The sequence below is a fragment of the Anopheles darlingi genome, chromosome 2, assembly GCF_943734745.1.
Source record: "Anopheles darlingi chromosome 2, idAnoDarlMG_H_01, whole genome shotgun sequence".
NCBI classification, from domain to species: Eukaryota; Metazoa; Arthropoda; class Insecta; order Diptera; family Culicidae; genus Anopheles; species Anopheles darlingi.
Genome location: NC_064874.1, coordinates 71,198,557 through 71,211,468, shown reverse-complemented (window position 1 = coordinate 71,211,468; position 12,912 = coordinate 71,198,557). Strand labels below are relative to the sequence as shown.

Sequence of the window (12,912 nt, the reverse complement as noted above, 5' to 3'; positions counted from 1 at the left end):
TTTTACTATTATACTATAGGCAGTTAAATGTAATTCGTACAAAGCGAACTTCATGAGAGGGTGTGCCGTAGCAGCTAACACGCAAAATCCATTTATTGATTCTATTTGTCCATTTTGCTGCCCAATATTCTTGCGTTTGCGGGGTACATCGTATTTTTGGTTTGCTTTTTCCTTCTTCGATCGTCCACGAACAGCACGGGATGGAGATGCGTGAACAAGCCCTCTACGCACACGCACCGAGTGATCTGGGGAAGGGGGCAGCGAAAGGTGAGGGAATGATGTAATGGGTTAGTGTTAGAGAAAGACAAAAGAACAACAACTTTTGTGCGAACAAAGAAGACCGCCAACATCGTCGGAATCCAAGAAGACCAGCGTGCGTGTGTGTGTTTTGGGCTCCGCGCCAAATCACCTCCGTGTTTGATGATCTTGAACGCGCGGTCGAAGGTGAAGCAAAGGAGCAAAAACCACAAAAAAACTTCATTCCTTTCTATTACTCTTCATCTTCCTCCTCGAGGTAGAGATCAACGTAACGATCGGCGCTGCGCTGTTGCGATTTCGCGTTAGAATATCTTCACAACGAACCATTTGCGTTAGAATTTACTTTCGGGATTTGGCGAAGAGTGAAATGTGCCAACACACGTTTTGGAAAGAGCGCACATCATAAAGACTGTTATTACAGTTTTGATTAATTGTGCTGCACTTCCAAACTCATAGAGAGAAAAGGAATACAAAACTAAAGCGGTGCATTAGTTGGCAAATGATTAGCCGTGGCCACACGGGGCGAAAACTCTAGCGCAAACGAAAAAATTAATGTCAAAACGGTTTCGCTTCCCATATGACCATGAGAAGAGTTTTTCTATCACTCACTATGGAAAATTTTGGTGAGCTCGTTCGCTGCCATACTGAGAAGGAAGGAAAGTGAACGACGCTCTTCGATTCCATAGTGACCAAATTTGGAAGCCCTTAAAGAGCCACTTTTCACTATGGAAAGAGCTTCTCACAAGAGATCGGAAGCCGTGAGAGCGCGTAATCTCGCTGTACATTGCCTGTGTGCCTACGTGCACGTGTGTACGCCGGAGAGAGCCCGCCGCGGAGAGCAGCGGCAGACTCTCGCATCTCGCCTGTATGATCGAGCGAGAGAGGGATTAGCGCTTGCTTTTTCTCGCCACGAGATCGCGGTTTCGGAGATCGTTTCAAACCATTTAGTTTTAAACTTTTCTTCCTAAATAGAAAAGGAAAATGCATCTCTTTAAGTTATAAATACATATGGAATGATTTGCTAACAGATAATTGCTGTTTTGGTCTGTGGATATGCCGCATCAACCAGCATGAATCGACTAAGAATCCTTATCCAAACTTCCTTTACCATACATTTATGTAAGAATGGTTTGCCCTTTATATGTAAACTGCCCTTTATATGTAAAGAGTTATAGAACGTTTCCTTCCTCTATCACATGTTTGCCGCGAGTAGCTTCCCGTGAAGTGGTTTCTAACCCTTTAGCCCACTGCTAACGTTCCGCAAGCTGACCGTAAAGGTTTACTCTTCTTGTACGAACGATGAAACAAACGATAATAAATCAGTACGATTCCACAAAAGACTGATTGAATTTCTCCCCAGACCGGCGGCAATTTCTGCAATCCTTTTACCACATTTCTCAAAGCAAAAACGGTCCGTGTCTAATCGAATGATGTAGACGCCAAGCCACATACCAACATAATATCGCATGCCTCCTTTTACGTGCGATAATGTTAACCATAAAGATGTATCGAATGCATCTTTGCCTATGCGTAATAAAATGCAGTCATCTTACAAATCTTTGCTTAGCGATCGTTGAGGTTGCTTCGCAGATTTAAAGAGGACTACACAAGAGGAAAGACTTGAGGACACATGAGCGCTACACTCGAAAACGATGTTACAAAGAGAGGTAACGTAATGCAATATTAGTAGACTAACGAAAGGTGGATGCTGCTCCTTATCATTTGGGGACGGTTCAAGAGATTGCTGCGAGACCATTGCTGCTAGCCTTTGGGATTAGCTCGTGTGTCTCTCCGTGTAAGAGTAGTATTCACTTAGTGTGGGCTAAGGTATTTAATTTTCTTTCCACATTTACTTTTCACATTTTTTTATGACTGCTGATTCTTTCAAGAATATTGTGTGACATTTTTGAATAAATTGAAGCAAAACTGATAAAGATATTGATTTTTGAAAGACCGCCTTTCGAAACTTTTCTCAAAATCTACCCATCGTATACTACGAAACTGAATCTGAATCGATCGATTGAAATGATTTGATTTTAAACACTTAATCTGTACATAACCCTGTCTAGTTTTCAAAGAGATTGTTGATACTTTTTATTATAAATTAAGTAAAACTTGTTCTTTGAGGGAAAATCGAAAAAAGCACCAGTTTTTCAACTTCAAAAATAAGCCAAAAATCGGAAAATTGGAAATTCCACAAAAACTCTACGGGGGTAGCTAGATAAGCTTATAATCTAACTAAAAAATATTCATTTGTATACTTCCGATGATTCACTAGAAAGCTATGATGGGCACCGCAAAAAGTACATTTTTACAGCCCATCGCCTCTCTGGTTTGAATGCCATGAGAGTAGTTTTTAACAAATGTTCCACAAAATACAATCAAATCTTCAAAAAAGCACTATTATTAGCCGCGATTTCAGCCCCGCTCTAACGGTTTACAACTCCTTTGTAATCAATTACACATCTACTTCCAAAAGGTCAAGGGAAAGTTGTATTACTTTCTATTTTACTTGCAATCATGCCGGTTATCTAGAGGCGTCTTTTGAATTGGCTCTCGCCTTTCAAGCAGTAGTCTTTATGGTTTATTATCCAAAGCATTCATCCGCTTGCCGACGATCGTACATAAAACAGTCGGCAGATATACTTATTGCGTACCAGGTTGGGGCTGATTGCAACTATTGGAGGATATTTCAGAAGGCCGCTCGTTGGTTATAGCGCGTGACAAGTGTATCGTCACTACCGAGCCTAGCTTGTGCGGCATTCGTCGATTCAGCGGAATTTGTCCTGTTTCAGCAATCGAGGTTTGATGAAGCCAGGTATGAATGGACGCCAATAAGAGAATTGATGACTGAGGAAAACATAATGCAGCTGATGAATGAGAGTAAGATTGCCTTTAACACCATCAACAACTGCGTGAGCCACATGATAACGTGACTGCATCTGGATGCTCTTAGCAAAAACGCAAGTGTTTCTTCACAACCCTAATGCCTTTGGAAATGGCGCTATTAAAGACAAAAAACGGACCCTCATTTGATTGAGAAATGCTTTTCAAGATTAGAGAGTGTGTCACCAGGTTTAGATATCGTTAGTGCAAAGGTTGATGAAAACATACTTCGAAATAGCTCTGATAAGGTAAACGGGATGGGTAACAAAGCATTACGGAAGTCTCACGCATTACGCTCGTAACAAGCTGTACACCCGGGTTTTCTAACGCAGCAGACACCGGTTGAAACATCGACTAAAGATGTTTACGATCGACAGCGCAAGCACCACAGCAGAAGCTGCAGAGAGTAGACCAACTGAACGGAAAAGCTGCCCATCATCAGTCGCCAACGAAGGCAACGGACGCCACAGTCTCGGCCCGGTTGTCCCTCAACGCGGCCATAAGCGGCAGGAAGAGGGAATCATGCGACCGCGTCTTGGAGGAAGGGACAAATGGTTGGCCTGTCCACGGCTGGCACGGTTGCCGTGTATCGTCCCGAGAGGAGTATGCTGAAGGCGGTCGTAGGCCAGCAGCAGCGGCAGTAACGAACGCGGATGGTGCTTGCCCGCTAGAACGCCAGCGGTAGTGCGACCTCCGGCAGCCCTAGCGTGATAAGAAGAGGTGTGGAAAGCGAGAGGGCGAGCTAGGCAGTGCCTAGGTGGAGAGTAGGGACTATGCAGAGCCCCACAAAGGGGACTTAAAGGTTCTTATGGGCCTCTAGAAGCCGCCAGGTGGAGGTAATGCCAGGTTAGGAGGGAGGCCTCGAGCGACAACCGTTTTCCTTGTCCTAGTTTAAGTAATAAATGGTTTGATTTAGAATAACAAATCAAAGTTGTTGCTGGCAACAACCACCACGGTAATCAATTTTGTGAACGCAGTGCCGTCTACGAAGCATCGGAAGGTCTGTCGCATATATGCAGCTTTAGCATCCTGATCGATCAATGTAATCTTTCAGCGTTCAAGCCGTGCAGCGTGCCCTGCTGTGCTGTGGTCAAGCCGTGATAGTAAACTACGTGGTTTTGAATCATTACATGTGCGATCGCTGCTACCTGCATCATTGCAAGGTGTGATTGCCTCGAAAAGAACATTTCGGTTACTGCGTTCCTTGCAAGATCACATACATCTTTAACCACCGCGATTTGCTCCCGATCGCGGCCTTGTCGTAGGCCTAAAGGCGGGCCGGCGCTTTTGTGGTGCTTTTCTCCGCCGCCACTGATGCTGCCGCTGCCGATAGTAATTGCACCTGAGCAGCATGCAGCACGGCCCTTCCTATCGCGGCGACAAGCACGGCAAATTGCGTTGCACGCATCTCTTTGTGGGAGGGAACAGCGTGGAGCGCGAGTTGATGATCGAACTTATTTGTCTGAAAGAGCGCAAAGTGCAAAACAATTGATACGGTGTGCATTGCACTCCCAGTTTTGCATACATTTATTGATAGCCATACTCATTGATTTCAAGTTGGTGAAGTTGTGCATCATGTTATTGTGCGTCTAAAGTGCTCCGCTACAAAGTACGCTTCCGATCGCATCGACGAAATACATCCACATCGGTAGGTAAGTATAATTCCCCCAATCAATAAAAGCCATGCATTAATCGTTCTCCTTGATATTCCAGCACCACGAACAGACTTGCAACATTGAACACTACTACCACACACATACCCGACTACGAACTTGACCAGGAAACAGCTGGAGTTCCCAGCAGCACCCCAGCACTGAGCGAAGAGGGAGAAAGGGAGAACAGAACACAGAGAGAAACAGAGGGGAGTAAGAGAGAGATGGAGATCCCCAATACCTCGGTAGAAGATCAGTACCACCAAGAACGATCGAAGACGAGAGAGGAGAGAGAGCGCGAGAACTGCGCATGTCCAATTTTTTTGCTCTCCAGAAACCGACCAATCCTGAGCAAGCTCTAATTGGAACCCAGCAAGCCAAAATTTCCGCTCTTGTGAGAAGTTGTGAACCTCACTTTCCTTGGTGAGAAGGCTCGCCCTTGTGAGAATTTGTGAACACCACTTTCCTTGGCGAGGTGGCTCTATAGCGGCCCTAAAAGGGTGCCACTATGCAGCCCTATAGTGAGCACATTTCTCACTATGGGGAAAAATCTCAGTATCCCCATAGTGAATGGTCGGGTGGGTTAACCCTTACACGCTGTCAAACTTTTATACGTCCGCGGACTTTTTCGCTGAACCCTTGACGCTATCGAACGCTTTATTTAGGAAAATGTAGGTTCTTTTCGTATTGTTTTTGCATTTTTAATATAAATATAACAGCAACAGCAACAATATCGTTAAAAACTGCAAAATTTATTCGGAAATCAACTTCAGCGGCCAAAACACAGATGAAAACAATACGTTTGACATTTCGGCATAAATTTTCGGGTTTTTACCCCTGCCACACGAAGCGAAAACATTTTGGCATTAATGTGCAAATTTGCGCGCAAATTTTCGCCCCGTGTGGCCACGGCTATTGAATAAGGCCTTGTTTTCGGAGGATTCTCGAGATACAGTACTGAATTGCTCTAAATTCGCCAATCAACTGGTTGAACGCATTAAGATCAGACGAAATTGCGAGTCTCAAATGATGTTCAGCTTAATTTCGCATCAAAATCTTTTTAAAACTGAAATAAAATCGTTCTATGATCTGTAAGTTTTTAATTAAAATACTGCATTCCATGATGGTCTGGTCTGGAATGTCTCACAGAAAACCAGGAATGAATCCGGTCAATATTTATAATCGATACACAATACACAATTCAAAGAAATCAAATGATTAGATCAGGGTCACTGCTTATCATCTCGCATATACAGGGGTCGCATATATAATGTCTGTTGTTGACCAGCGATAGTCCAGCACACTTCGGAGAACGTTTAGGAAGGGGTAAACAATATTAACGACCACAGCAACAGTATTAAACCTTCACTAACCCTTTGTGTACTTCCGTAACCACTTAAAATCGTGGCCGTTCATCGGTTTTCCTTTTTTATTTATTAATGAAACGATAGCAAATCGAGAAAACTATAATATTGCACTGTTTAGACGCCCTGCATCTATATCTCAGGGTTTCTCTGAAGGGGCGAGCCCTTATCCGTTCCTCCTGCCGATTGCTTGTCCAACTCGAACATAAATTAATCTTATTTCCAAATTTCATCTCCTTTCGTCGCGGAACAACAGATGGGTCATGCTTTTGTTGCAAATCACCCGAGATTCTTAATAATAAAGGACTACATGGAAGAAACTCCCAAAAATTTAACACTTATAAATGCCATTGCATTAGCTTTTCCTACTGTTGCTTTTGTTGCTTCTGCTGCTGTTGTTCCTTCTGCTGCTGCTGCTGCTGTTGTTTCTGCTGCTGATGCTGTTTAGGGATGCTGTTGACGGCGGTACTATTGACCGTTTTCGGTGAGGCGGAGGATGATGAAGTTGCAGCAGTAGCGTCGCGTTTAGGGATAGTGTCCTGCTTCACCATCGAGTGCTTCTCGTTGACGATGTTGAGATATTGCGTAAGGCGCAGCACAGCGATAAGCGTGGCCACATACTCCCGCACATTCTGCAAACCCAACGATTTAACACGATGCGACACAGTATGGTAGACGCGGCAAGCCACCTTGTTCGAGAGCCGGCCAACCGTCTGGACCGTGTGCAATACCGGATCCTCCTTGGCGCCCACTGGTGCTGTGTAGAGAAAGAGATACAGGTGAGCAGGATAGTTCGATGACGGATGTTCAGGTACACCCCACGTACAGTTAATGTCCTCGGAGTCCTCCTCCGTCTTGGGGAAGTAGTAATCGAGGAGCCGTTCCGCAACGGAAGCCGTCGTGTCGATGCCGTTGACGGCAAGACAACCGTACTGGGTGGCCAGTACCTCGTTGGCCTTCCGCCATGACAGGTCCTTCAGCGTGGTCACTCGTTGCTTCGAGGCAGACCGCAGCTCGCACACCCGATCGATGTGCGGCTTCACTGTCTCGAGGACACGTGTTCGGGCCTGCTGGTAGATCTCGCCCGGTTGCTCCTTCAGGATCGGTGCGTTTACCTCCAGCCGGTCGAGCGCGTGCACCAGCGTCTGGTCCACGAAATGCAGCGGACGGTCGAGACGCTGGACCAGCGGTGCTGAGATGGTCGCCGCCTGGCACACCACGTTCTCCGCCATGCCGAACGCCCATGTCAGCACCCGGTTCGAATCTACGCATCGAGAGCGAAAGAGAGAAAACATGTCAGTATCATCCAATTCATCTGCAGGTACATGTGGATGGCTTTGGCAAAAATAAAATGGAGAAGCCGCCATGAAGTGGAATGCAAACCAAGCAAGGCAGGGCGCAAAATAGATTGGACTACTGGAATACTTACCTTTTACTCGTCCGTAAACCATCTGGGTCTGCTGCCAGGTGGCATCGACCACCGGTAATCCCATCACTCGATCGATCGTCTCGAGATGGACATTGCCGCTAGCCAGCGCTGCCGGTGGCTCGGTGGTTGCATGTTGACCATTGTTCGTTTGTACTTTCGAAGACATTTTACAATGATTTTATGAACTATTTTCCAACTGAACAGAAAAGAAGTCCGGTGAGAGGACACACTGGTGTAATTACTTATAATACCACTAATATACAATTACACGCACGCACAAACGATACGGGAAGAACAGAACGGATCAGAGCAGATGCTTGTTGTCTCTTCGGTAGCCGGAATTGGAAAGGACGATTCTCGATCAGTAGGCGATCACTTTCGCTTTCGTCTCTACACACAACTCTACAACCCGAGCCCAAAAAAACTGAGCTACTTAGGTAAGCGGTCAGATAAGCAGCAATACATTTGAGGTTGTGTGTAGAGATGGTTCTACGAGAAAAAAAGAAACAAATTCGCTTGATGGCATGCAAAACCCTCTCAGCGTTGGTTTATTCATGATTTGATTTGTTACATTTTTTCTCATCATTTCACTTTACTCTGTATCACCTCACCTTACGACTAGTGCTCGTGTTCTCTCCCGCTCGTTTTGTTCCTGTGGCAAGATAATCGAAAATATCGCACTCCGAGAGGTAAAAAATGAGGATACGTTTATATGGTATCTGGCCCATGATCGTGAATTACAACAACAACGGCACACACATCCTTTCCTTCTAATACTGGCGCATCATTTCCCCGGGGATACGGGCTTATTTAGTATGAATTGCACATGCCTCACAGTGCAGATCGATCGCAAATTTGGTCGTACTATCGACGAGCACCGATTCTTTCTCACAGCCCGCTGTCCGTGTCGGTACCGGTCGATATTGTTAAGAATAATAAGGGCTCGCGTGCTGTGCGGTGCCGTGCCTCCGCTGGCGACGGTAGTTTCATAAGTACACTCTACGCTATTGGCTACTTTCTTCATTCCGGGTGTGCAACTCATTACTGATGAAGGATGTTCTAATACCTAAATTATAACGCACCAAAATCGCAATAATCAGAAATGTATGTTCTCCTGCGATCTCTCTTACTCTCTTTCTCTGTTCGATGGCATTAGAATCACAATCGTTATCGGAGAAGTATAGTATCACTGACTAATATGGTGTGGGTTTATGTGACCTGTGCGTTGGAATGACTGAATACTTTGACCGGAATCACGTTTCACGTGGTGCCACGCAAATTAAAAATTAATTTAAAAAACAAATCTCATTTCACTGAAGGATTCGTTTTGTCGCATAGAAAATAGATTAATTCTAATACATCGATCGGTTAGTGGTAAATCACTGCAAGCTGATAGGAACGTATGTATGTGGGTGTGCGTTATCTATATTATAATTCTCAGACTAGGGAATGTCGAACGCGCCAAGGATCCTTTCATGCCTTTATGCGTCGTCCAAGGCGTGTCACACCGTACTTGGGGTGGCCGGTGCCGCTGCCTCCGTTCCGTAGCTCGCCGTTGGCTATGCCTCCGTTTCGTCCAACCGGTAGCAATCCATTATGCCGCTGAGAGCGGCTCTCGAACAGCACATCCGAGTCGGTTTCGGTATCCGAGTTGTTAGCTCCCGCTCGATTGACTGCAAAGGAAAACATATCAAGGCATCAGGTATCATCGCATGAAATACAACTGCAACTAGAGGAAATGATTTCCCAACAATTTTTCTTCGGTTAAGGCTCGACTCCTTGCGGAATCGAGACGGCAAAAATTCCTTTTAGACTCATTAGAGTATCCCTCTCCACGGAAATCTTTAGTAAAAGGCGAAAGATTTATTCGACTACTGAAGAGAGATCAGAGTAACCCAACCAACCAAACCTGCGCCTACCACACTCTCGACAATCATGCACCGTTTGCGATTGATAGCCGCCGCACAGCTCATCGATGTGGCTTATATTCTCGATTTTACCTACAATCGCTACAATTCGTATCCAGCCACAACATCAGAAATGGAGATACACACACGGCGAATCGAACGCATGGTGGGGATTTTTAAAATATTTCGATATTTCGTCAAAAATGATGAAAGTTAAAATCGCTTCATCGGCTGAGGATAGCGTGGGGCCGGCAAAATTGCACCCCGGCCACACCACACACACACACACACACACACGTGCACAGCACTGTTTGACAGCAGCGTAAGCTATGACTTTTGTAAGGTTTTGGCTGCTGTTGTAGGGCTCCGGTTTCAAAAGCATTTTCAAACGTTAATCGTCGTAAAATCCTCAAAGATTTTTCAGTTTTTAATGTAAAACTCGACCTTCATAATATTTATTTAAAATAATTTTAAAGCATGATACTAAAAGCCATGGACATTTGTTTGACGAAAAAAAGGAAACCAATCTATACTTTCGAAAAGATATAATGAAAAAATGCTTATACTCACATGAAGGAAGTTCCTCGTCGTTCGTTTGCAGCAAAGAATATTTTTGTGGCTTGGGTCTAGTGCGTGGTTTCGGCGTGCGCCGACAAAGGCAAGTGATTCCCCAGCAAATTCCGGAGAGCACGAAAAACACTATCAGCACTCCAACAATAACATACAATATAGACCAGTCTGTAACGAGTGACGACGACAAGAGTGAGATGGGCAGGCATGGCATTTTGATAAAAAGTGATTCCTACATACCACAGTTAGCTTCAGCAATGCCCCAAAAGTAAAAGATATCGGGCATCCAGAAACTCTGGCAAATACACTCTCTTGTTTCCGCATTGCAGACACCGTGACCAGAGCAATCGTTCTGGCACACGGTAGTACGGATACCCACCACGGATGTACCGAGTATAGTGTAGTCACGCCAAAACTTTTCCTTCAATATTCGTTCCACTTCCAGCGCTGGTATCACTTCCACTTTATCCTTATCCTGTCACGCCAAATGTAGAATCGTTAGCAATCCGATCGGTACACACCTGTAACAACCAGCTCTTACCTCAAGTCCCGTCTTTCGCTCGACGAAAAATACTATGACCACCTGGCCTGTTCTGGGTTCCACTTTAAGTTCTCGAACCTGTACCTTGGCCAAGTTATCTCCAATCAGCAGAGCTAACTTTTGTTCGATCGAATCCAACTCGGTTGCCGTTAGCACAGTCGCTTCAGTAGTTATCGTCACCTCGACGAGGTTCATCAGCAAAGGATCCGGCCTAACAATGATGCTGACCGTGTCCGAAGCGGATAAACCTTGTCCATCGTGCACCGTCAATTTGAACACGTACCGTCCAGTTACAATGTTCGTTAGCTAAACGATAGAAAAGAGGCAGAATTAAGATGGATCACCCTACATAGGCGACTGCTGCAGGGGTCATACCATTAGGACCGGCTTCTTATCGCTGTCATCGATGATCGTACCGATCGCAAGACTACTAGGCTCGCGGGTCCAACTGTAGCTCACGATACCCAGATCATCACTCGATCGTGTACCATTCAGAACCAGCATGTTGGTGGGCATCGTGATCGTTTGATCACCGCCTGCATTCGCCACAGGCGGTGTGTTTTTCTCCTGCACCACAGTGATTCGCACTTGGTCGCGTGCATTATTGTTTGCCTCGTCCGAAACCACTAGCTCAAAAATATACTCCCCAATCGTCAGCGATGTTGCATTAGCAATCTGAAAGCAAGAAAAAGCTCCATGAAATAGAAGGAACAAACCATATCTGATATGTCATTACTTACGGATGCGTTCTGGTTAGCAAGGATTGCCACGTTTGGCCCGGATAGCTGCTGCCAATGGTAAGTTATAATTTTGATATCATCACTCGATTCGTTTCCATTCAGTATTGCCCAGTTTTGTGGCAAGGAAATCGTTCCGCTCGAACTCGCTTTCGCAACCGGTGGCCGATTACTCGGTGGTTTCACAAAAACATGCACCATCGACGTGCTGCTCTGATTCTTGGCGTCCGTGACCTTCAATTCAAACGCATACACTCCCTCCTCTAGGTTGGAAAGCTGCAGAAACGGAGTGCGAGTGTTCTGCATGTCGACTGCCTTCGACTGGTTGGTAATGGCTTTGGTCCATTCCCACGCTACGATGCCATTGTCGTCCTTACTCATTGATCCGTTCAGTGTGACGTTATTGTTGGGTAGATAAAGAATCACATTCTGTCCTGCGTTCGCTTCCGGCGGATAGTCGATCTCTTTCAGTACCTGAATGACGGCACTAGCGCTGCTGCTCAGTCCTGCCTCATCCTCCACCGTAAGTTTGAAGGTATAGTTACCGGGGATCGTAAGATTCTTCAGCTGTAATGTGTTCACTTCCGGCAGATCCGCCCGGTAACCCAGTGGACCCTGCTCCAGCACCCAGTGCCATCGCACGATCTTCACATCATCCCCGGAGCCACTACCATCCAGGATCGCTTCGTGGTTCGGTAGCCGCACCGTTTGATTCACTGGTGTTATTACCACTTGTGGCGGTCGATTGATCTTCTGTTCAGGTAGTACAGTAATATTCATAAAGGCTTCACCGTACGACCCATTCTGTCCGCTTACGGTCACTTTGAACTGATACAGCCCCTCTGCCAACCCCGAAAGCTTGGCGATCGATTTCGTCGAATCGGCGAAGGTACTGTTGTTGTCTCCCTTCGGTTGCGAAACGACGGTCCACAGATACTGATACCGATCTCCGCTTGTCGTTTCATCCGGTATCACGTAAGCTGATAGTGTTGCTTCGTTGGTCGGCAAACGTACGTCCTTGGAAACGACGGAAACGGTCAGATCCTTGGTCGAGGTAGATCGCATTGGTGATGGCAGAGGTTCCTCCTGTTTCATGTTAAGCTTCTGAGCCGACAACATCTGTGCTTCCGATCTCATACCGCCCATCTGTGGCTGATCTCTCAACACTGACTGAGGCTGTGATGGTTTGGGGAGACACTGCTTCTTTTCGTTTCGTTCGAATCCCTCAATACAGCTACAAATACCTTCGCGTAGGTTTGCTACAACACGGAGGCATATCTCGTTCTCGGGACAAGTCGCATCCGAAACGCAGGGGCGCATCGCCTCGGCATAGAACTTACTCTCCTCTGCCTCTTCATCGTACTGATCGTGCAAGTAGCTGTTGGCGTACTTATCAAAACTACTCGTGCCGTAGTCAATCGTTTTGAATGGTCCGCGATACAGATTGTCGGCCGATGTAAGATCATACTTATCCTCTTCCGCACGGACACGCTGTACTCCGTTGGCAAGGTTGTAAATCTCGGCCAGCTTGCCCAATAGGTTTTCCTCACGAATTTCCTCCGTACCCG

General features: G+C 45.9%; 2 protein-coding genes and 1 non-coding gene across 3 annotated transcripts in view; all 3 read right to left on the bottom strand.

Annotated features, from left to right (window-relative positions):
- Nucleotides 1–6,143: 6,143 nt before the first annotated feature.
- On the bottom strand, nucleotides 6,144–7,978 carry LOC125950802 (lipid storage droplets surface-binding protein 2-like). The gene is made up of 3 exons (XM_049679117.1): nucleotides 7,590–7,978; nucleotides 6,987–7,424; nucleotides 6,144–6,917 (listed from the first exon to the last, which is right to left on the bottom strand). Exons 1-3 carry the CDS (start codon nucleotides 7,753–7,755, stop codon nucleotides 6,526–6,528), a joined length of 996 nt encoding a protein of 331 aa, XP_049535074.1. The 5' UTR covers nucleotides 7,756–7,978; the 3' UTR covers nucleotides 6,144–6,525.
- Nucleotides 7,979–8,097: 119 nt separating this feature from the next.
- Nucleotides 8,098–12,912, bottom strand: part of LOC125950775 (dyslexia-associated protein KIAA0319-like protein) — a 5,711-nt gene continuing 896 nt past the window's right edge. Inside the window, exons 2-7 of the mRNA XM_049679052.1 lie at nucleotides 11,348–12,912; nucleotides 10,983–11,282; nucleotides 10,608–10,913; nucleotides 10,307–10,541; nucleotides 10,067–10,234; nucleotides 8,098–9,262 (exon numbers count right to left, since the gene is read on the bottom strand). The exon at nucleotides 11,348–12,912 is cut by the window's right edge and continues 312 nt beyond it. Of these exons, the coding sequence (XP_049535009.1) occupies nucleotides 9,063–9,262; nucleotides 10,067–10,234; nucleotides 10,307–10,541; nucleotides 10,608–10,913; nucleotides 10,983–11,282; nucleotides 11,348–12,912 (2,774 nt within the window). The 3' untranslated portion in view covers nucleotides 8,098–9,062. The remainder of the gene's footprint in view (nucleotides 9,263–10,066; nucleotides 10,235–10,306; nucleotides 10,542–10,607; nucleotides 10,914–10,982; nucleotides 11,283–11,347) is intronic.
- Nucleotides 9,362–9,483, bottom strand: LOC125952978 (U5 spliceosomal RNA). Its single transcript, XR_007468898.1, has one exon. It is a non-coding gene; the product is annotated as a U5 spliceosomal RNA (small nuclear RNA).